This window comes from Balaenoptera acutorostrata, chromosome 18 (genome assembly GCF_949987535.1).
Source record: "Balaenoptera acutorostrata chromosome 18, mBalAcu1.1, whole genome shotgun sequence".
In the NCBI taxonomy this organism is placed as follows: domain Eukaryota; kingdom Metazoa; phylum Chordata; class Mammalia; order Artiodactyla; family Balaenopteridae; genus Balaenoptera; species Balaenoptera acutorostrata.
In genome coordinates this window covers 56,945,304-56,970,219 of record NC_080081.1, presented here as the reverse complement: position 1 = coordinate 56,970,219, position 24,916 = coordinate 56,945,304, and the positions used below count along the sequence as shown (strand labels likewise).

The 24,916-nt window shown below is 37.6% G+C and overlaps 1 protein-coding gene and 1 long non-coding RNA gene across 6 annotated transcripts in view; one reads left to right on the top strand and one right to left on the bottom strand.

The window, feature by feature from the left end:
• The window catches only part of LOC130705618 (uncharacterized), an 89,271-nt gene that overhangs the window by 45,202 nt on the left and 19,153 nt on the right, over positions 1-24,916 (bottom strand). The gene's annotated exons all lie outside the window — the stretch shown is intronic.
• EPSTI1 (epithelial stromal interaction 1) overlaps positions 1-24,916 on the top strand; it is a 112,377-nt gene that overhangs the window by 75,285 nt on the left and 12,176 nt on the right. For all 4 annotated transcript variants that reach the window (XM_057533001.1, XM_057533003.1, XM_057533002.1 and 1 more), the window contains one exon: positions 23,983-24,056. In XM_057533001.1, the coding sequence (XP_057388984.1) occupies positions 23,983-24,056 (74 nt within the window). The remainder of the gene's footprint in view (positions 1-23,982; positions 24,057-24,916) is intronic.

Genomic DNA, 24,916 nt, shown 5'->3' with positions numbered 1-24,916 from the left:
AGAGAAATGCAAATCAAAACTACAATGAGGTGTCACCTCACACCAGTTAGAATGGGCATCATCAGAAAATCTACAAACAACTAATGCTGGAGAGGGTGTGGAGGAAAGGGAACCCTCTTGCACTGTTGGTGGGCATGTAAATTGATACAGCCACTATGGAGAACAGTATGGACGTTCCTTAAAAAAGTAAAAATAGAATTACCATATGATCCAGCAATCCCACTACTGGGCATATACCCAGAGAAAACCATAATTCAAAAAGAGTCATGTACCAAAATGTTCATTGCAGCTCTGTTTACAACAGCCAGGTCATGGAAGCAACCTAAATGCCCATCGACAGATGAATGGATAAAGAAGAAGTGGTACATATATACAATGGAATATTATGCAGCCATAAAAAGGAACGAAATTGGGTCATTTGTTGAGATGTGGATGGATCTAGAGACTGTCATACAGAGTGAAGTAAGTCAGAAAGAGAAAAGCAAATATCGTATATTAACGCATATATGTGGAACCTAGAAAAATGGTACAGATGAACAGGTTTGCAGGGCAGAAATTGAGACACAGATATAGAGAACAAACGTATGGACACCAAGGGGGGAAGCGGCAGGGGGGTGGGCATGGTGGTGTGATGAATTGTGCGATTGGGAATGACACGTATACACTGATGTGTATAAAATTGATGACTAATAAGAACCTGCTGTATAAAAAAATAAAGTAAAATTCAAAAAAAAATCATGTTTATGGTAGGAAGATACAGAAAATAAAATAACACATTTGTATCACTGCGTCTATTCATGTGTTTGTTCATTCCATTCATTCAACAAGTATTTATTGAACACCCGCTGTGGAGTAATTGGAAAGTAGATTCTCTAGGTTAAGTTGAGGTGACAGCACATCGATCCTGCCCTGTATGTCCCTGACTTTCACATTCTTACGTTACGCTGGTCTCTGGGGACTGTAGGTTCTTCCTTAAGTTTAACTTCTCAGTATTTTACATTTGATTCAATTCCCTCTTCTAGAAATTTATTTACAATTCCCTTTCCAACCTATACCTTCAGTATATTCTCCACTGACTACTACATTTTTTGTCAACAAACATGCTGACTCTTGCCATTCTAAATGAAGAAGCCAACCAACTCCTTCCTTGATTCTGCTATCCTCAGAGCTAACACCTTTTCTGCTTCTACCCAAAAAAAAAAAAAAAAAGACAAAGGTAATATTACTGTAATCACACCTTTATTGCCCACTTTGTCCTTAATGCTTTATGTTCTGGTTTATATTCATAAATGTTCTTACTGAAACTGTTCTCTACAGGTAAAATCCCTTCTGAACATTCAATTCAGTGGTCTTTTTGAAATCCCTCTATCCCTGTAACTCTGACATTATTTAACACCATATTAAGCTTTCCTTTTCTGGCTTTTTTTTTTTTTTTTACTTTATTATTCTGGTTGATCTATCTCAGAGTAATCCATCCCAGTATTCATTCATCCATCCATCCATCCATCCATCCATCCATCCATCCATCCTCTCAACAAACATGTATTGAGCTCCTATTTTGTACTGAGCCTTCTGCAAGATGCTGGAGCTCCAATTAGAAACAGGATAGACAAGGTCCCTGCTCTCCTGAATTTTACTTTTTCATGGAGAAGATGGACAATTAAAAGGAGACAGATAAAAAACATTGCACTTTTATTTTATAGTGATTAATCACTTGGTAGTAATTAATGCTACACAAGAAAAAATTGTGTTGTGATACCTTCAGAGTGGTGTATCAAATATTGTCAATTGCTTAATTCTCTCCTAAAACCCTGTTTTTTTCCTTCATGTATTCATCCTACTTAGCATGGCCTGTGTTTCCGAGAAGTCAGAAGAAATCAGTCCAGGGATCCATTTGCAAATGCTCTAACTGATCAAGGAAATTCTATTCTCCTTAACTATGATTGGTTCAGCCATTGATATGGGAAGTAGTCCCAACCAATGAGACTTATGAGAAGCCTGCCTTTCAGTACAGATTTTTATTAATATGTAATATACTACTCTTCCCATTTAGTGATTTTTGGCTTCATGTTTTTGGTCTTTTAATTTTGTCTGATTCTAATATATTTTTCTGCCATCCTTCTTGTTAGAACTTATGTGGCAATTTCTTTTTCCATCACTTAATATTAACCCCTGTGTGTCACTTGGCTTAAATTAGATTTCTAGTGACAAAAATGGCTTTTTTCTTTTACCCAAGTTTGTAGTCTCTTTTAACATATTCTCATTTATTGGAATTGCTAGTGTATTTGCACATATTCTTGCTACATAATTTAATTTTTTTCTAATATCTTTATCAGAGTATAATTACTTTACAGTGTTGTGTTAGTTTCTGCTGTATAACAAAGTGAATCAGCTATATGCATACGTATATCCCCATATGCCCTCCCTCTTGCGTCTCCCTCCCACCCTCCTTATCCCACCCCTCCAGGTGGTCACAAAGCACTGAGCTGATCTCCCTGTGCTATGCAGCTGCTTCCCACTAGCTATTTTACATTTGGTAGTGTATATATGTCCATGCCACTCTCTCACTTCGTCCCAGCTTACCCTTCCCCCTCCCCTTGTCCTCAAGTCCATTCTCTACGTCTGTGTCTTTATTCCTGTCCTGCCCCTAGATTCATGAGAACCATTTTTTTTTTCGATTCCATATATATGTGTTAGCATACAGTATTTGTTTTTCTCTTTCTGACTTACTTCACTCTGTATGACAGACTCTAGGTCCATCCACCTCACAACAAATAACACAATTTCATTTCTTTTTATGGCTGAGTAATATTCCATTATATATATGCGTGCCACACTTCTTTATCCATTCATCTGTCGATGGACACTTAGGTTGCTTCCATGTCCTGGCTATTGAAAATAGTGCTGCAGTGAACATTGTGGTACATGACTCTTTTTGAATTATGGTTTTCTCAGGGTATATGCCCAGTAGTGGGACTGCTGGGTCATATGGTAGTTCTATTTTTAGTTTTTTAAGTAACCTCCATACCGTTCTCCATAATGGCTGTATCAATTTACGTTTCCACCAACAGTGCAAGAGGGTTCCCTTTCCTCCACACCCTCTACAGCATTTATGTAGATTTTTTTGATTATGGCCATTCTCACTGGTGTGAGGTGATACCTCATTGTAGTTTTGATTTGCATTTCTCTAATGATTAGTGATGTTGAGCATCTTTTCATGAGTTTGTTGGCAATCTGTATATCTTCTTTAGAGAAATGTCTATTTAGGTCTTCTGCCCATTTTTGGATTGGGTTGTTTGTTTTTTTGATACTGAGCTTCATGAGCTGCTTATATATTTTGGAGATTAATCCTTTGTCAGTTGCTTCATTTGCAAATATTTTCTCCCATCCTGAGGATTGTCTTTTTTTATGGTTTCCTTTGCTGTGCAAAAGCTTTTAAGTTTCATTAGGTCCCATTTGTTTATTTTTATTTCTATTTCTCTAGGAGGTGGGTCAAAAAGGATCTTGCTGTGATATATGTCATAGAGTGTTCTGCCTATGTTTTCCTCTAAGAGTTTTATAGTGCCTGGCCTTACATTTAGGTCTTTAATACATTTTCAGTTTATTTTTGTATATGGTGTTAGGTGGTGTTCTAATTTCATTCTTTTACATGTAGCTGTCCAGTTTTCCCAGCCACTTATTGAGGAGGCTGTCTTTTCTCCATTGTATACTCTTGCCTCCTTCGTCAAATATAAGGTGACCATATGCTCGTGGGTTTATCTCTGGGCTTTCTATCCTGTTCCATTGATCTATATTTCTGTTTTTGTGCCAGTACCATACTGTCTTGATTACTGTAGCTTTGTAGTATAGTCTGAAGTCTGGGAGCCTGATTCCTCCAGCTCCATTTTTCTTTCTCAAGATTTCTTTGGCTATTCGGGGTCTTCTGTGTTTCCATGCAAAGTGTGAAGTTTTTTGTTCTAATTCTCTGAAAAATGCCATTGGTAGTTTGATAGGAATTGCAGTGAATTTGTAGATTGCTTTGGATAGTACAGTCATTTTCACAGTATTGATTCTTCCAATCCAAGAACATGGTATATCTCTCCATCTGTTTGTATTATCTGTAACTTCTTTCATCAGTGTCTTATAGTTTTCTGCATAAAGGTCTTTTGTCTCCCTAGGTAGATTTATTCCTAGGTATTTTATTCTTTTTGTTGCAATGGTAAATGGGAGTGTTTCCTTAATGTCTCTTTCAGATTTTTCATCATTAGTTGTGTAGGAATGCAAGAGATTTCTGTGCATTAATTTTGTATCCTGCTACTTTACCAAATTCATTGATTAGCTGTAGTAGTTTTCTGGTAGCATCTTTAGGATTCTCTATGTATAGTATCATGTCAACTGCAAACAGTGACAGTTTTACTTCTTCTTTTCCAATTTGTATTCCTTTTATTTCTTTTTCTTCTCTGATTGCTGTGGCTAAAACTTCCAAAACTGTGTTGAATAACAGTGGTGAGAGTGGGCAACCTTGTCTTGTTCCTGATCTTAGAGGAAATGGTTTCAGTTTTTCATCATTGAGAATGATGTTGGCTGTGGCTTTGTCATATATGGCTTTAATTATGTTGAGGTAAGTCCCCTCTATGCCTACTTTCTGGAGGGTTTTTATCATAAATGGGTGTTGAATTTTGTCACAACTTTTTTCTGCATCTATTGAGATGATCATATGGTATTTCTCCTTCAGTTTGTTAATATGGTGTATCACATTGATTGATTGGCATATATTGAAGAATCCTTGCATTCCTGGGATAAACCCCACTTGATCATAGTGTATGATCCTTTTAATGTGCTGTTGGATTCTGTTTGCTAGTGTTTTGTTGAGGATTGTTGCATCTATGTTCATCAGTGTTATTGGCCTGTAGTTTTCTTTCTTTGTGACATCTTTGTCTGGTTTTCTATCAGGGTGATGGTGGCCTCGTAGAATGAGTTTGGGAGTGTTCCTCCCTCTGCTATATTTTGGAAAAGTTTGAGAAGGATAGGTGTTAGCTCTTCTCTAAATGTTTGATAGAATTCTCCTGTGAAGCCATCTGGTCCTGGGTTTTTGTTTGTTGGAAGATTTTTAATTACAGTGTCAATTTCAGTGCTTGTGATTGGTCTGTTTATACTTTCTATTTCTTCCTGGTTCTGTCTCAGAAGGCTGTGCTTTTCTTAGAATCTGTCCATTTCTTCCAGGTTGTCCACTTTATTGGCATATAGTTGCTTGTAGTAATCTGTCATGATCCTTTGTATTTCTGCAGTGTCAGTTGTTACTTCTCCTTTTTCATTTCTAATTCTGTTGATTTGAGCCTTCTCCCTTTTTTTCTTGATGAGTCTGGCTAATGGTTTATCAATTTTGTTTATCTTCTCAAAGAACCAGCTTTTAGTTTTATTGATCTTTGCTATCGTTTCCTTCATTACTTTTTCGTTTATTTCTGATCTGATCTTTATGATTTCTTTCCTTCTGCTAACTTTGGGGTTTTTTTTGGTTCTTTCTCTAATTGCGTTAGGTTGTTTGAGATGTTTCTTGTTTCTTGAGGTAGGATTGTATTGCTATAAACTTCCTTATTAGAACTGCTTTTGCTGCATCCCATAGGTTTTGGGTTGTCGTGTTTTCATTGTCATTTGTTTCTAGGTATTTTTTATTTCTTGTTTGATTTCTTCAGTGATCTCTTGGTTATTTAGTAGCGTATTGCTTAGCCTCCATGTGTTTGTACTTTTTACAGTTTTTTTCCTGTAATTGATATCTAGTCTCATAGAGTTGTGGTCAGAAAAGATACTTGATACAATTTCAATTTTCTTAAATTTAACAAGGCTTGATTTGTGACCCAAGATATGGTCTATCCTGCAGAATGTTCCATGAGCACTTGAGAGGAAAGTGTATTCTGTTGTTTTTGGATGGTATGTCCTATAAATATCAATTAAGTCCATCTTGTTTAATGTGTCATTTAAAGTTTGTGTTTCCTTATTTATTTTCATTTTGGATGATCTGTCCATTGGTGAAAGTTGGGTGTTAAAGTCCCCTACTATGATTGTGTCACTATCGACTTCCCCTTCTACGGCTGTTAGCATCTGCCTTATGTATTGAGGTGCTCCTGTGTTGGGTGCATAAATATTTACAATTGTTCTATCTTCTCCTTGGTTTGATCCCTTGATCATTATGTAGTGTTCCTGTTTGTCTCTTGTAATAGTCTTTATTTTAAAGTCTATTTTGTCCGATATGAGAATTGCTACTCCAGCTTTCTTTTGATTTCCTTTTGCATGGAATATCTTTTTCCATCCCCTTACTTTCAGTCTGTATGGGTCCCTAGGTCTGAAGTGGGTAGACAGCATATGTATGGGTCTTGTTTATGTATCCATTCAGCCAGTCTGTGTCTTTTGGTTGGAGCTTTTAATCCATTTACATTTAAGGTAATTATCCATATGTATGTTCCTATTACCATTTTCTTAATTGCTTTGGGTTTGTTTTTGTAGGTCTTTTCCTTCTGTTGTATTTCCTCTCTAGAGAAGTTCCTTTAGCATTTGTTGTAAAGCTTGTTTGGTGGTGCTGAATTCTCTTAGCTTTTGCTTGTCTGTAAAGGTTTTAATATCCCTGTAGAATCTGAATGAGATCCTTGCTGGGTTGGGTAACCTTGGTTGTTGGTTGTTCCCTTTCATCACTTTAAATATGTCCTGCCACTCCCTTCTGGCTTGCAGAGTTTCTGCTGAACAATCAGCTGTTAACATTATGGGGATTACCGTGTATGTTATTTGTTGCTTTTCCTTTGCTGCTTTTAACATTTTTTCTTTTTATTTAACTTTTGATAGTTTGATTAATATGTGTCTCGGTGTGTGTCTCTTTGGGTTTATCCTTATGGGACTCTCTGTGCTTCCTGGACTTGACTGACTATTTCCTTTTCCATGTTAGGGAAGTTTTCGACTATAACTGTTCAAATATTTTCTCAGACCCTTTCTTTTTGTCTTCTTCTTCTGGGACCCCTATAATTCGAATGTTGGTGTGTTTAATGTTGTCCCAGAGGTCTCTGAGACTGTCCTCAATTCTTTTCATTCTTTTTTCTTTTTTTTTATTCTGCTCCCTGGAAGTTATTTCCACCCTTTTATCTTCCAGGTCACTTATCCGTTCTTCTGCCTCAGTTATTCTGTTATTGATTACTTCTAGAGTATTTTAAATTTCAGGTATTGTATTGTTCATCACTGTTTGTTTGCTCTTTAGTTCTTCTAGATCCTCGTTAAATGTTTCTTGTATTTTCTCCATTATGTTTCCGAGATTTGGATCATCTTTACTATCATTACTCTGAATTCTTTTTCAGGTAGGTTGCCTATTTGTCTTCATTTATTTGGTCTTGTAGGTTTTTACCCTGCTCCTTCTTCTGTAACGTATCTTTTTGTTGTTTCATTTTTTTTTGTTTGTTTTGATGGGTGATGCTGTATTCCTGTCTTATGGTTGTTTGGCCTGAGACATCCAGCACTGGAGTTTGCAGGCAGTTGGATAGAGCTGGGTCTTGGTGCTGAGATGAGGACCTCCGGGAGGCCTCACTCTGATTGATATTCCCTGGTTTCTGAGGTTCTCTGTTAGTCCAGCAATTTGGACTTGGAGCTCCCACCACAGGAGCTTGTGCCCGACCTCCAGCCTGGGAACCAAGATCCTGCAAGCCTCATGGTGTAGTTAAAAAAAAAAAAAAAAAAAAAAGTTAGAAAGAAAGAAAAAAAGCAGTACAATATCAAAGAATTAAAATACAAAATAAAATTAGAAAGATAAAAAATATATTAGGAAAAATAAAACTATAATTGAAACAACTGCAACAAGGTAAAATAAAACCACAACAGAAAAAAGAAAAAAAAAACAAAAAACAAAAAAACGGGGGCAGGAACATGCCAAAAGGAGAGTACAATAACAAAGTATAAAGAATTAAATAAAATTAGACAAGTAAAAGATTTATTAGGAAAAATAAAAATATAAAAGAATCAACAACAATGAATCAACAAGGTAAAACAGAACCCCAATCTAAAAGAGGAAAAAAAAAAAAAGAAGCCTTGGCTATGGGGGTGGAGTTTAGGTGGGGGGTGGAACTTAGGCAGGGGTGGGGTTTTGGGTGGGGTGGGACCTAGGCGGGTGGGGGGTGACATTTTAGCAGGGGGCAGGGCCTAGTCGGGGTGACGTTGAAGCATGGGGCAGGGCCTCTGCTTAGGACCTGCATGTAAGGGGAAAGGCCAGATGTCGAAAGGAGGGCTTCTGGAGTGTGGAGTTCCGGAGTTTGGAGGTAGGGCGCTGCGTGAGGTTGTGTGGGTGGGGTTTAGCCCCAGCGCATTGGAGGGGGTCTCAGAGTGCAGAGGTGGGGCCCTGGGGTGTGTGTAGGGGTGGGGCTTGGGCTCTGTGCAGCAGGAGGGAGGCTCTGAGGGCAGAGGATTAGGCCTGGGAGCCCAACAGGCTTCCTGGTGACTAATGGACAGGGAGAGCACTGCCCCCATTCCCTTCCGTTCCTTTGTGCCCCTTCCCTACCATGTCCCCCAGGGTCTACCCCATCACCGCTGGACCCCTAACTGTGGGTGGGTCCCGCTGGGTGCAGTAACTCCTCCCCTCTCCCAGCCACCCCTCAGGGGTGCCAGTCCTGGAGGTCTGGCCTTTACTTTTGCTCCCTCTTCCCTCCCTCCCACTCCCTCAGGACCTGTGCGGCTGGAGGAGGCATAGGTGGGCAGAGGATCAGGCCCAGGATCTCAGCAGGTTCCTGGGGGCCCAAATGGGCAGTGGAAACCTGGCCACGCTCCCTTTTGATCCTCTGCCCTCCCAATGGTTCCCCATTTACCCCTTTGGGCATGGGATGCCTTTCCCTCCCCCAGCCGCCCCTCAGGGGCACCAGTCCCATCCCACCTCCACTTCTCCTCCCCCTTCACTCCTCCTATGACCCACATCCTATCCGGTTGCTGGGGGTTCCTCCTGTCCCCTTCGATGTCTGTGGTACCCCACTGGTGCCTGGTAGGTGCCCTAGTTGTGAGGAGATTCGAATACTGCGTCCTCCTAGTACGCCATCTTGACTCTGCTCCTCCTACATAATTTACTTTTTAACTACATTTTCTTTCTTGCTTTCTGTTTTTTATTTTCTTGACTCTGAATTTTCTGTTGCATTTATTTATTTTTCCTCTTTTCTCTCCTCTCCTTTCCTCCCCATCATAAGAAATTTCACAGTGTTTTTGTTTTAAATTTTGTATGACATTTGGTTGGCCTATTTAAACTCAAAATATAAGTCTCACTCCAGTTCAGGGAAATTTCTATTTTCCTTTCACATTTCTTCCCCTGTATGGTCTCTTCTCTCCATTTCTGGGTTATGTATCAAGTGGGTTTCAGAAGTTCTAGATCTGTTCTCTCTCTTAATCATTTTTCTTATACTTCCTGTCTCTTTGGCCTTTTCCATTGCATTCTGGAAGAAACCTTGAGCTAGATCATCCTGCTTACTATGTTACTTCATAAGTGTCCATTCTGCTTATTTGGCACATGCATCAAATTTGTTTACCAAGGTTGCTGACTTACTTTTTCATAGCCACGTTCTGCTTTATAAGTGCAGTAGTCTTTCTGATCTCTTCATTGATGGTAATTATACAACCATTAAAATTTTCTATTTACTATTTTAGCAGTACTTTTTTTCCTTTCCATTTTAAGTTTTATCTTGTGTAGTTTTCTTTCTCGAATGTTTGGTGATTCTTGGTTATCTCCTCATGTTTCTCTGGGCACATGGTCAAGTGAGATATACAGGAGCCTGTCTTCTGCATGTGGCAGCCTCTTGTTCTCCTAAAGTCAGCAGGTATTGGGACATTGTCCTGTTTCTCTGAGCTCAGACACCCTTCCTCCATTCACTGTTACCCAAGGGGCTGTGTCAGTGCTTGCTGCTATGTACGCAAGCGTGGGAGGGGAAGAGCCCACTGCCAAGCTCATCTCAGTGTAGTTCTCCAACTGGTCATCTTCATGACTGCCTCCCAGAGCTCCTTCAGAAACACAGCTAACTCAGCCCTGGTTTATCCTGCATGCTTGTTTCTCCATATAATTTATTTTGTCTCCTTTCTACCTTCTAGGAATTCAAAATTTTTTTTCTGATAGGCTGAGTGCACTTACTGATTTTGCATGATTATTGATTTTATATAGTCATTTGGAAAGTAAAAACAAACCAAAAAATGAGAACATACTTAAATTATTCAATGACAGAAAATTATCATAGAATACATTAGAAATCATGGTGAGAGAACTTTATGGGGAATGCATTCAAAGCTGTACCCTGAGATGCTCTACTCAGAGAAAGAAAAATCATAACTTTAAATCCAATCAGTACTCAAAACAGAAATGAATTAAGTATCCAGCCTAAGAATTTAGAACTAGAACAATAAACTATACTGAAGGAAGTAATTAAGAACAGAAATTAATAACAAAACTTCAAGAAACAGCTGTTATAAACATCCAACAGCGTGTTCTTTGATAAGGTCAACAAAATGAACAGATCTCTGGTAAGTCTAATGAAGAAGAGATTAGTAAAAATGCACAACTGCATTTCTACTGTTTCTACACAACAGTAGAAATGAGGGGCTAGAACCACAGTTTTAGAAAAGGTTAAGTTTATATTACTATAGATAATACTATACTAATGAATTGAATATGTGGATTGAGTGAATGGTTTTATGAGAAAATGTAAAACTCTAAAATGATTCAAAGAATTAAAATAAAGACAAATGAAAATGTGAGTGATTTCTAAAATTTTCTGAGAATTACTTCTCCTTAACAAGCTAAACTTGGATAATTTTCCAGGCAAGTTCATTATAATTTTCAAGGAACAGATTTTTTTTCTATGTTCTATGAATTGTTTCAGAGAAAGGAAAACGATGAAATAATTTAGAATTAGAATTAATATTATTTAACTATCATCCCCATGATGTCACAACCTTTTAAAGGGAGCAGACACACACACACACACACACACACACAGATTTATAGAGATTAACATCTGAAAGAAAATTCTAACTAATGGGATATTTTTTTTCTCTTAAATAATTTACCAAGACATAGTAAGGTTTTTTCTCAGAATGCAAAGATGACTAGCTATATATTATAACTTTTAATATCATATCACTGCAAATATGATAGGTCATGAGAGAAAAAGAATTTGACTACCTCTGTAGTTGTAAAAAATGGGAATTGGTAAGTTAAAATCTATCAATTAAAAAAAACATAGTGAGCTAGAAATAAAATTTTTTCTCTTAATATACATATATATAGTCTTCCAAAGCAATAACCAACATTAATGTCAGTGGGAAAATATTAGAATAGTGAACAACATAAGGGTATTTGCAAACCCTACCACTAACCAGTGTTGTCCTGCAAATTCTAACCTAGTGCTTCTCAATGTTATTTGACGAAAAACTCTTTTTAGTGAAGGGGAAAAAACCTTCAGTTTTGCATGGAGCAAGGTTTGGGACTTGTTTTAGTCAACTTGATAAGACAAAAATAAAAAAAGGAGTTTGTCTAATTATTGGAAATAAGTAATTTATAGATGACAGCAATCTGCCCATACGACCCAAGAGAATCAACTGAAAAATGCTTAGAACAAATGGAGTTAGAGTTGGTTATAAAACATTTATATAAGAATCAACAACTGCCTCAAATATTAGCAAAAAATTAATTAGAAAATAGGGGATAAAAAGATCTCATCAAAAAGCAACTATGGGGACTTCCCTGGTGGCACAGAGGTTAAAAATCCACCTGCCAATGCAGGGGACACGGGTTTGAGCTCTGGTTCGGGAAGATCCCACATGCCATGGAGCAACTAAGCCCATGCACCACAACTACTGAGCCTGTGCTCTAAAGCCCGCACACCACAACTACTGAGCCCGCGTGCCACATCTGCTGAAGCCCGCATGCTTAGAACCCATGCTCCGCAACGAGGGAAGCCACTGCAATGAGAAGCCCGTGCACCTCAACGAAGAGTAGCCCCAACTCGCTGCAGCTAGAGAAAGCCCGCGCACAGCAACGAAGACCCAATGCAGCCAAAAGTAAAATAAATAAATAAAATAAAATAAGATTTAAAAAGCAAGTATGTAAAAAATTGCTCAATCCATAAAAAAAAAAAACCCACCCAAACCCCCCAAACCTAAAAAACCCTGCAGAAAATGTGAGAACTTTCCTGTGATCCATTAAAGTCAATTTGAATAAAGTAGAGATGGCTGATGCCCCTGAGTGGTAAAATCAATACTGTAATAACTACAGTTCTATCCAAATTAATTAGAGAGTTAAATGGAATTCCAATAAATATCTCAATAGAATTTGATGTAGTTTGAAAAACTATATCTACACTTCAACTGGGAGAATAAGCACAAGATTAAACAAGAGGGCTTCCCTGGTGGCGCAGTGGTTGAGAGTCTGCCTGCCAATGCAGGGGACACGGGTTCGAGCCCTGGTCTGGGAAGATCCCACATGCCACGGAGCAACTGGGCCCGTGAGCCACAACTACTGAGCCTGCGCGTCTGGAGCCTGTGCTCCGCAACAAGAGAGGCCGCGATGGTGAGAGGCCCGCGCACCGCGATGAAGAGTGGTCCCCACTTGCCGCAACTAGAGAAAGCCCTCGCACAGAAACGAAGACTCAACACAGTCATAAATAAATAAATAAAAGAACGTGAATTTCTTAAAAAAAAAAAAAAAAAACTCTTTAAAAAAAAAAAAAAAAAAAGATTAAACAAGAAGTTTTATAAAAATACAGATAATTTGTCTGTTTGCTGGGGCAAGGAGGGCTTACACTATTAGCTATTAAAAAACATTACAGACTCCCTTGTACTGCTGCTGGTAAAAGGGGAACTGAAGGGCTATCTGATGATACCAAATTCTAAAGAGTTTCCTAAATATAAAAGTATTAGATCTAAAAGGTATACATCTATTCTGAGGAAATAATCAGAGATGCACACAAGTTGTTTATATAAGAGTGTTTATTTTAAAAATCATCTTAATGGAAAATGTGAAACAATTTGTTCAGCAGTAGAGGATTTGAAGATTTTGAAGTTTGGAATACAGTGCATCAATCACTACTGTGTTTTAATGACGTAGGAATATGCTCACCTATGTGAAACTGAAAAAAGGCAAGATTATAAAATAGAGTCTGGGTGAGTTTTGAAGCCCACCTCTTCTTATGGTACTTTGTGTGTGGATTACTTCGTCTCTCTAAACCTCATCTGTTATGGATGATAGTGATGTTATTTACCTCATGACATTGTTTCTAAGATTACGTGAGAGAGAGCTTGTGGAGAGTTTATCCTAATGCCTGGCATGTGGAAGCTTGTAAATGTGACTCGAGGTGGTGATAAGCAGTTATAATTTCTGTATGTATGTAAATCAAGAAATGAAGGAAATATACTGACATGTTAAAGGAGCTTATGTCTGGGTGGAGAGTTTTTATGAGTGATTATTATGTTTTCCTTCATAGTTTTTGTACTTTCTACATTTTTGACAATGTATAAGTAAATTTTACAAGAAAAAAAATTTTTTTAAGTTAGAAAGAAATTTAATTTCTTAAAAAAATTTTTAAGTTAGAAGAAATTTAATAGGAAGTATTTATGGGTGGGAGATAGAGAGCTGTGTGATTCAATGACTATTGTAGCTGAAAGTCTACAATAGTAGACTTTTCAGAAAGCTGAAAGTTTCTTTATATTAAAATGATAGAATTAACAATAACTAGTAAGAAAGGAGTACACATTAATGCTATTTTTTCACTCTCCTACTTTACCCATGAGTATTTACTTCCTTGGATTTGGTTGGTCTCCTCTCAATATTTTGAGGTCATTTCCACTTTTTCTCATAGCCAAGGACATCTTTGTCCTTCTGAGCAAAGTTACTACTGTGGGGAGCCACAGAACCAAGACTCCTCTAAGCTGTCCCCGGCCCCAAACTCTTCTCCTGTTTTAAAAATCATTCAAAGTAGGGGTTCTTGAACTTCATGGCATTAACTCTCCTGCTTCTATTATCCTTTTCCTCTTGTTGAGTTGAGAGAACACTCTCTCCTGGGAGAAGTATGTCCTGCCCGTGTGATGGCACTTTAATGTTTACATAAAGCAGTCAAGCTGAACCATGTCAGAACATGCCCCACTGGAATTCAAACATGATTTTAAAATGACCCTATCCTAGTCTCCAGTTACTACAGCCTTGCTTTGGAACATGCCTTTAAACTCATCAGCTTTCTCAAGTATCCAGGCTTGAGCACACCTGTTTGTTGTATAGTTGAGCCTTTGGTAAATTGCAACACAGAGAAGTGATTTCTATAACCTCTAGCAGGAGATGGTGACCCTTTTCCTTCTTGCCGTTAGCTTGGGCCCCCAGCACTGATCCCTGGCAGCCCTTCCTCCAGTGAGAGCAATCCTGGCAGGGTGGGCACAGAAAGTGGCACCGTTTGCAGTGTTGTCCTCATTTACCAAACACAACTTGGCCAGTGTTTACAGGAGGTTCTGCTCTTGGCATCTCCAAGATGATATTTTGTTTTTCCTAGTACTTAAGTACCTTCTCTGTATGGAGCTCTGTCTGAATGCAGGGAGATGAGCAGAGCAGTGAGAAGACACACACTCTTTCCCCTGGGAGCCTTCATGGATGCACTTAAAATGTCAAACATTCAGGAATATTTATTCCTTGTCTCTCATTTGCATCCCTTCCTTCGTATTCCCGTGTCATGTTGCTTGAACTTGTATTCAGTAATGCATTTCTTTTTGTTTTGTATCACAGTTGTTTCTGGGTCTGTCTCTCTCATTATACTGTGATTTCCTTCAGGTTGGAGCTGGGTCTTCCTTGCATCTGTACCTTCAGCCTGAATCCAGGTGTCTGGAAAACGGTTGGTGCTTCACAAATTTGTGTTGAGTGAGATAAGATTTGACAGTGTCTCAGATGCTGTGCGTCATGTCCCTCTGGCTTAGAGTGTTTTGATTTTCTCAATGTCCAAAGCTCAGTCCTTGGAACAGGAATGACTTATTTTGTATCTATCCAACGAGGTATTGCACTTACGTGTAAGAACCGCATCAATGAACCAGGAATACGCTTATAAAGCATGCAGATGCATCTGTAGTGGCTGTCAGTTCAGCAGAACAAATTAATTAGTTGAAATAATCCTTTGTGGCACCAAAGGAAAACCAGCCTCTCCCTAGTAAATATGGTTTGCTGCTTATAGAATAATAATCCTGAGTGCAGTGGAGCTAGAGCCCCTGCTTCTGCCACCTGGAGCAGTGGTCTTGCATGGTGATGCCTCATCAGTTCCCTTACCCTTCCCTCCTGCTCTATTTTCTCCTCTCCCCTGTCCTTGCCTCTATAACAGGATGCTGCATGCTATTCTCTTCCCGTCCTCTTTTTTCTTTCCTGACAGTCCTTGGCCTCATGATGTAGTATTTTGCTCTTTTACATTACAACTGTATATCCTTTGGGATTTTTAAATAAAGGAAAGCATAAAGAAACAGAAATGGTCTCCTACACAGATAAACCTTCTTGATGGTTTGAGGAAGTAATATATTCACGTGGTTCAAAATTAAAAAAACAAACACTATTTATGATATTAAAGTTTCCTTCCTCTGCCTATCTACTCGCTATGCTTTTATCTCCAGTGATAGTTATAGTTAGCATTTTAGTATGTGGTTTACCATAAAAATGTCTAAAATATGATGTACACCGGCATATGAGTTAAAATGGATGTATGTGTATCTTTTCTATTTACATGGAAGAGTCCCCCACAAAATTGCTCTGAACCTGACTTTTATTATTTAATGTGTCTTAGAGATCTCACCATAGGCACCCCCCTCAGTCTATCTAATTCTTTGTAACTGCTGCATAGTATTCTGTTGTGTGGATGGTCTACCTTACTGTGCCAGGTCCTTGTTAATGTGCATTAAGACTTTCTCCTGAACTTTTACTGTTTCAATAATACAAGTATGCCTCTCCTTTTATACATATCTTTGAACACTTCTGCAAAGGATGTGTACATTTTACATATCGATGTTTATTGCTCTCCAAAAACTAAATTAGTTTTTATTAACTTAGACACTCCACCAAAGTGCTGGGATGTACCTGATTCTCTATCAAACTTTTCTAGTTTCTCTCACTGTGATAGAAGAAAAATTTTATCTCATTGTTTTGATTTATATTTCTTTGACTATGTGTGAAGATGACTATTTTTAATTTACAGGCAGTCTGTAGTTTACCTGCCAACTTCCTCCTCCTATCCTTGGCCTTTTTCTGTTTGGTGGTTGTGTTTTCCTTGTTGGTTTATATAAGGTCTTTAGCTACCTACTCAGGCCTTCCCTGAGACTCCATCTAAAATAGGAACTGAGCCACTGAGCCTCACAACAGTGTGTTTAATCCTCTGCATAGGATTACGGGCGGATATTTTTCTCACTTATTCATGGGCTTCCTTTTTTCTAGAATATAAACTCTTAAGGAGCAAGGATCTCATCTATCTTGTTCATTATCGTTTCCCTGTCATGTAGATCCAAGCCTGCCTCATAATAAGCACTCAGATATTATTGAATGACTGAATAAAAGAATAGTTGAGTTAGCCTATGTATGTCATAAACATTTTTTTAAGTTTTTTTTTCCCCAATTGAAGCTTTGAATTTTCATGCAGCCAAATGTATTAATCCTTTTCCTTTATGATTTCTGGACCTTCCTCATTCCAAGTTTATCAATAAACTTACCCATGCCTCCTTTGGAAACTTCTATGGTTTCATCTTTTAGATTCAAATCCTAGGGCTCTATAAAATTTATTTTGATATAAAAATAAAGGATCTTGTCCTAATTTTTCTCACAGTAGTTGGCTAGTCCATCATCATTCATTGAACTATCTCTCCTGCAAGGGTTTAGCACAACAACTTATGGTAAACTGTGTTTCCACGTAGTAAGTCTTTTCCTGGACTCAATCAAATTGTTTTAATTACTGTAGTTTCATGATATGTTTTAATATTTGGGGAAGCTGGTTTTCCCTCTTTTCTTTTTTTTAGGATTTTTTTATTGCTATGATTGCAAATTTAATTTTTCCAGATAAATTTCAGGATCATTTTTGCCAAGGCTGAAAAAAACTATCTTAAAAATTAGTTTAAAGAAATATGTAGTAATATGCATATATAAAATATATGTGTTTTATAGGTGTTTTTTTTTTTAACATTTGTATTGGAGTATAATTGCTTTACAATGGTGTGTTAGTTTCTGCTTTATAACAAAGTGAATCAGTTATACATATACATATATCCCCATATCTCTTCCCTCTTGTGTCTCCCTCCCTCCCACCCTCCCTATCCCACCCTTCTAGCTGGTCACAAAGCACCGAGCTGATCTCCCTGTGCTATGCGACTGCTTCCCACTAGCTATCTATTTTACATTTGGTAGTCTATATATGTCCATATATACACTACTACTCTCTCACTTTGTCACAGCTTACCCTTCCCCCTCCCCGTGTCCTCAAGTCCATTCTCTAGTAGGTCTGTGTCTTTATTCCTGTCTTGCCCCTAGGTTCTTCATGACCAATTTTTTTTTTTTTAAGATTCCATATATATGTGTTAGCATACGGCATTTGTTTCTCTCTTTCTGACTTACTTCACTCTGTATGACAGACTCTAGGTCCATCCACCACCTCACTACAAATAACTCAATTTCGTTTCTTTTTGTGGCCAAGTAATATTCCATTGTATATATGTGCCACATCTTCTTTATTCATTCATCTGTCGATGGACACTTAGGTTGCTTCCATGTCCTGGCTATTGTAAATAGAGTTGTAATGAACACTGTGGTACATGACTCTTTTTGAATTATGGTTTTCTCAGGGTAAATGCCCAGTAGTGGGATTGCTGGGTTGTATGGTAGTTCTATTTTTAGTTTTTTAAGGAGCCTCCATACTGTTCTCCATAGTGGCTGTATCAATTTACATTCCCACCAACAGTGCAAGAGGGTTCCCTTTTCTCCACACCCTCTCCAGCATTCATTGTTTGTAGATTTTTTGATGATGGCCATTCTGACCAGTGTGAGATGATATCGCATTGTAGTTTTGATTTGCATTTCTCTAATGATTAATGATGTTGAGCATTCTTTCATGTGTTTGTTGGCAATCTGTATATCTTCTTTGGAGAAATGTCTATTTAGGTCTTCTGCCCGTTTTTGGATTGGGTTTTTTGTTTTTTTTGATATTGAGCTGCATGAGCTGCTTGTATTTTGGAGATTAATCCTTTGTCAGTTGCTTCGTTTGCAAATATTTTCTCCCATTCTGAGGATTGTCTTTTTTATGGTTTCCTTTGCTGTGCAAAAGCTTTGAAGTTTCATTAGGTCCCATTTGTTTATTTTTGTTTTTATTTCCATTTCTCCAGGAGGTGGGTCAAAAAGGATCTTGCTGTGATTTATGTCATAGGGTGTTCTGCCTGTGTTTTCCTCTAAGAGTTTGATAGTGTCTGGCCTTACATTTAGGTCTGTAATGCATTTTGAGTTTATTTTTGTGTATGGTGTTAGGGAGTGTTCTAAAATCATTCTTTAACATGTAGCCATCCAGTTTTCCCAGCACCACTTACTGAAGAGGCTGTCTTTTCTCCATTGTATATTCTTGCCTCCTTTATCAAAGATAAGGTGACCATATGTGCGTGAGTTTATCTCTGGGCTTTCTATCCTGTTCCATTGATCTATATTTCTCTTTTTGTGCCAGTACCATACTGTCTTGATTACTGTAGCTTTGTAGTATGGACTGAAGTCTGGGAGCCTGATTCCTCCAGCTCCGTTTTTCTTTCTCAAGATTTCTTTGGCTATTCGGGGTCTTTTGTGTTTCCACACAAATTGTACAATTTTTTGTTCTAGTTCTGTGAAAAATGCCAGTGGTAGTTTGATAGGGATTGCATTGAATCTGTAGATTGCTTTGGGTAGTATAGTCATTTTCACAATGTTGATTCTTCCAATCCAAGAACATGGTATATCTCTCCATCTATTTGTATCATCTTTAATTTCTTTCATCAGTGTCTTATAGTTTTCTGCATACAGGTCTTTTGTCTCCTTAGGTAGGTTTATTCCTAGGTATTTTATTCTTTTTGTTGCAGTGGTAACAAAATCTTTTGTCTTGTATCTAGAACTGATGAGTTTAGTTTGTTCAGGGTTCATATTATCAACTTAGAATGGGTTGGATATTAGAAGTTGCTCTTTGGAGAAATGGGTTAATACATGTGGGAAGAATTAGCATCCTTTGACAAGAGGGATTTAGGTTTTGTTTTGTTTTTTTCTTTTTAAAAACAGCTTTATTGAAGTATAATTGATTACAAAGAACTATACATATTAAATGTATATAATTTGAAGAGTTTGTACATATGCATACTCCCATGATACCATCACCACAATTAAGGTAAAAGACATATTCAACACCTCCCAGAGTTTCCTTGTGTCCCTTTGTTTTTGTGATAACAACATTTAACATGAGATCTATCCTCTTAAATTTTGAAGTGCACAATACTATATTGTTAACTATAGCCACACAGCAGATCTCTATAACTTATTAATGTTGTACAGCAAATCTCTATATCTTATTAATATAGCATAACTGAAACTTTATACACACTGAATAACAACTCCCCATATCCCCCACCCCCTAGCTCATGACAACCACTATTTCTCTTAGCAAATGTCCTCAAGGTTCATCCACATTGTTGCATATTGCAGGGTTTCCTTCTTTTAAAGCCTGAATAATATTCCATCCTATGTATATACTAACTTTTAAAAATTAATTCATCTACTGATGAACACTCAGGTTTTTTCTGTATCTTGGCTACTATGAATAGTGCTACAAAGAACATGCGACTGGAGATATCTCTTTTTTTTTTTTTTAATTATTTATTTATTTATTTATGGCTGTGTTGGGTCTTCGTTTCTGTGCGAGGGCTTTCTCTAGTTGTGGCAAGCGAGGGCCACTCTTCATCGCGGTGCGCAGGCCTCTCACTGTCGCGGCCTCTCTTGTTGCAGAACACAGGCTCCAGACGCGCAGGCTCAGTAATTGTGGCTCACAGGCCCAGCCGCTCCGCGGCATGTGGGATCTTCCCAGACCAGGGCTCGAACCCGTGTCCCCTGCATTGGCAGGCAGATTCTCAACCACTGCGCCACCAGGGAAGCCCAGAGATATCTCTTTGATATCCTGAATTCAGTTCTTTTGGATACATACCCAGAAGTGGGATTGCTGGATAATATGGTAGTTCTATTTTTGATTTTTAAAGGAACCTCCATACCGTTTGCCATTCCCCAACCAACAATGAACAAGGGTTCCTGTTTCTCCACAACAGTGTCAACACTTACCCTTTATTTGCTATCCTAACAGATGTGAGGTGATATCTCATTGAAGTTTTGATTTGTATTTCCCTGATAATTAACGATATTGAGCATCTTTTCATATACCTGTTGGCCATTTGCATGTCTTCGTTGGATAAATGTCCATTTAAGTCCTTTGCCCATTTAAAAAACTGGGTTATTTATTTTTGGCTATTGATTTGTAGGAGTTCCTTATTTATTCTGAAAATTAACCCCTTATCAAACATGGTTTACAAATATTTTCTCCCATTCTGTAGCTTGGCTTTCCATTCTGTTGATTGTTTCCTTTGCTGTATGGAAACTTTTTAGTTTGATGTAACCCTACTTGTTTATTTTAGCTTTTGTTGCCTGTGCTTTGGTGTCACATCCAAGAAATCATTTCCAAGACCAATGTCAAATAGCTTTTCTGTTATGCTTTCTTCTAGGAGTTTTACAGTTACACATTTTATGTTTAGGTCTTTAATCCATTTTGCATTGATTTTTGTGTATGGTTTAAGGTAGGGGTCCAATCTGATTCTTTTGTATGTGGATATCCAGTTTTCCTAACACCAGTTGTTGAAGAGACAACATTTCCCCACTGTGTGTTCTTGGCACCCCTGTCAAAGATTAGTAACAGTATATGCATGAGTTTATTTCTGGGCTCTGTATTCTGTTCCATTAGTCTATATGTCTGTCTTTATGCCAGTACATTACTAATTTAATTACTGTAGTTTTGCAAAATATTTTGAAATCAAGAAGTGTGGTGCTTCCAGCTTTGTTTTTCTTCCTCAAGATCACTTTGACTATCCTGGGTCTTCTGTGATTCCAGATGAATTTAGGATTGTTTTTTCTATTTCTGTAAAATATGCCATTGTAATTTTGGTGGGTATAGCATTGAATCTATAGGTTGTTTTGGGTAGTGTGGACATTTTAATATTAATTCTTCCAATCTACGAACACAGGATATCTTTCCTTTTATTTGTTTCTTCTTCAGTTCTTTCATCCATGTTTTGTAGTTTTCAGTGTACAAGTATTTTACCTGCTGGTACTCAGCATGCAGTCTGCAGTCGCTGTTTGGGAGGCTCCCTGCTCTGCGAGGTAACGGTCCATGCTCAAACTCCATGAGGTCCTGATGGCCCCTTAAATGAGTTGTTCATACACTATCTGAGAAAGCTCCTATTCACATCTCCCAATATCTTTAAAAGGCTTGAGTGCATACATGGGGGATGTCCCAGACACGGCTTCTGATGGCAGGCCGCCTACGGGCACCTCGCTTGGGGCACAGGTGGTGCCCGCACTCTCAAATGCCGCGGCCTGTGGGCTGCCATCTTGGGAACGCCCGCCCTCCCGGGATTTACGTTTGAACTTAGGTTAGATAGGATCTACTAGAACTTTTGAGTGTAAATGGGCCCTATAGTTCTAGATATGGCTGTTTATTAACTACTGACAAGTTATCCTTAATCTTAACTGCCTATTTTGGATGCATTTTTACAGAAGATTAGATAACAAAAAAAGTCTAAGCTCTAGTCTTTATTTTGCTACTTAGGAGCCACTTAGCATTTGATAAAATACTTAAACTGAGTCTCTGATCCTTTGTTTCCTCATCTATGAAACAAGCATAATAATGCTCATCCATTCATTCATCAAATAACACTTTATTTACCTGCCTACCTTTGAGAATTGTTGTGAGGATCAAGTAACAGAATTCTAGTGTAATTTTTGTTTAAAAATGTTAAGGTCTTCTGGTTAAACACTGCACTTTCAAAATATTTCATTTGCTTATCTCCAGTCCCTCTTTCACCGAATCCCACTAAAAACACAATACTCGAAATGTTTTTTAAAAAAGCACAATAAGCCAGTATGTAGAACAAAAGAACAGGTCAGGAGGCTGGAGCAAAAAAACAAAAGAACAAAAGAACAACAGGATATCAGCACAAGTTCAAGCTAGAAAGTAGAGCAGGAAAAGGCAGAACTCATTTTCAAGAAGTGGTAACACTGAAGTTGAAGCAGTCCCAATACAAGTGTGGAATTGGAGGCACCTGGTATCTCTGAGGGCTAGGGTTGAAAAAAGGATGACTTGGAAATCTAACTCAGGAATGGTAAGACCCCTAGGACCCTTCCCCTACCTCACTGAAAGTTAAAGAAAAAAAAGTTGTAAGGATGAGGGATGAGGATAGTGGTGTACCAGGAAGGGAAGTTGGAATTGGGATGGAGGTAGTAATAGAGATATAAATCTTCTCCATGGTAGGAAGCCAAAAATATTACTATTTTTTTAAAAAAATTAAGAAATAGAAGAATATTCATGTTTTGAAGAGGTAATTGACAGATGAAACCACACACAAAAATTGAACGTGATTGTGTGGGTGAGGGGGAGGACTGGAGCTTCTTTTATTTTAATTTAAGCCTAGTATAAGTAGTATTGTTGCTTGGTAGACTTTTAAACTATGTTCATATAGCGACAAAAATTAAAATGAAAGATTTTATGCCATTGTAGAGAATGAGTCTCTAGCACAAGGCTTGGCATCTCGGTATTTAATAAGTACTTGTGAAGTGGCTGAATGAATATTATTCAGTTATTTAGAAAAGTCTCCAATTTTACCCTTGTCATTGGTGCTAGGTGGAAATTAGAATTAAATAATGTGCTTTAGGGATTAATGAGTAGCATATTTGGATTATCACAGTATAAGAAACCAGTCTTTTTATTCTGGAGGCTATAGAATGTTGGAAGGCCTTTGAATATAGTTAAAAGAATAAAATGTCAATCTGAACTTTGAATTTATTTTATACTTTTCATCATGGAAGTTTGGGGGTTAAAAAAATACATGTGTTGGTATGTGTTTATCAAGAGGTGACAATATTTTCTCTCTCAGAAAACCTCTTTGACTTAGGCACTAACTTCTGACATGGGCCTGATAACTTCCCTCTGCCTTTTTCTGTCTTTGACATGAGGTTATAACTTGGTCTGCCTCAAGATGTACGCAGTTGAGTATTGAGATTCTCTGGCACCTAGTTCTTTGGTTTAATACTGTAAACACAGTAACTGAGTGTGGAAGTTGTTGCCTCTTCCAAGAAGATAATTAGAATGTCAGAAGCTAGAGATTTAGTTTTAGTAACATGATCTCCTATTTGAAGCAAGGTATCCTCTCCAGGGAGTCCAAAGTTCTGCTAGTATATGAAGTAACCAGTCAATGATAGGTGAGTATTATTCTCCAAAATGGAAAGTGTTTTTGGAATTGCTCTACAGAATAAAGTCCAATATGTATTTGTAAGTAGCCATGAATTTGTTGGGAAAAAGAAGCTAGAGAAATTACCAAGAAATAGTATTGTGTAACATTCGTTAAGGAACTAATTTGTTTTGTTTTTCTTTGTAAGACACAGGTGAGTTTGGCTCACATTGTGTTTTCCTCTGTGTTATGTTGTACTGAATGGTCTCATATCTTGAACATGCACATTGGCTTTTTAATCTCACGATTTTACACTCACAGAGTTATTATTTGACTAAGGCACAATTATTTTTGCTACCTGGTTATGTAAGAAAATAATTTCACATGGAAATGGTACTTAAGTAAAAGTTTCAAAAATGAAATATTGTACCAGCTAAGGTCAAATATTTAATTGATTTGGGTGTCTTCTGTACAACCATGTTAACTGAAAACCATATTTTAAAATTTCATTGTTCCTAGAGTGAATTACTGGAATTTAAACGAGAGCAACAGGAGGAAGAAAGAGCCAGAATCCACCAGGCTGAACACTGGAGGTATAAATGGCAATAAAATACGCATCCTTGGTTAAAACACTACCTATAAAGTTTTTTCAATGTTTTGGGGAAACACTAAAGTAATATTGAATACAGTTTTGGAATCTATATTACCTTTTAATCTTTATATTATTGGGGTGTGGTATGTGTGAGGATGCCAGCTGCTATGCACGCACACACACACATACACATACAATATCCAATTTTTCTGAACTGGTGGCATAAATTGACACTAGAAAGTGGAATCAGCTCTCAAGCTATATGTTTATTTAGGTCATACTTAATTTTCCCCCCATGGAACAAAGCATATTAATCATTTGATATGATGCTTTACCATTTGTAGACTACTTTAGAATGATTGAACTAGTATAGATGGTAAGATACTCACACTTGAATATAAAAGCTCAGACAAGAACTACCATTAAAGTTGTTTTATGTTGACTAACATATTAGGGAAAAAATCTTAAAATAGAACCAGTAAGTAATTTTTAATAGTGGAAATAGTGTCTGTCTTATTTCTAATGTCAGGCAGTAAGAGTACCCAGAATATCATGTTGATGTTGGACCAGTGCTAATAACTACCATAGATATCATTATTCTAGATTTTCCTAGGGAGCAGTTGTGTTATTTGAGTTTACTGCAGTGTGATTGTCTCAGGAGGAGAATTTAATGTAAAGGCTTTCATGATTTAAAGGAGCAAATTCTTTTGAAACTGACTGGCTTCATTTATGTGTTTAACCTTCCCACTATCACTAAAGTGTATTTTAAAATTGTGGTGGTTTCATTTTGTAAATGAGACTTTAAAAAGTGTTAATGGAAGCTCCCAATTCCGCTGCAGCTGCCAACTGTGGATGTGTACT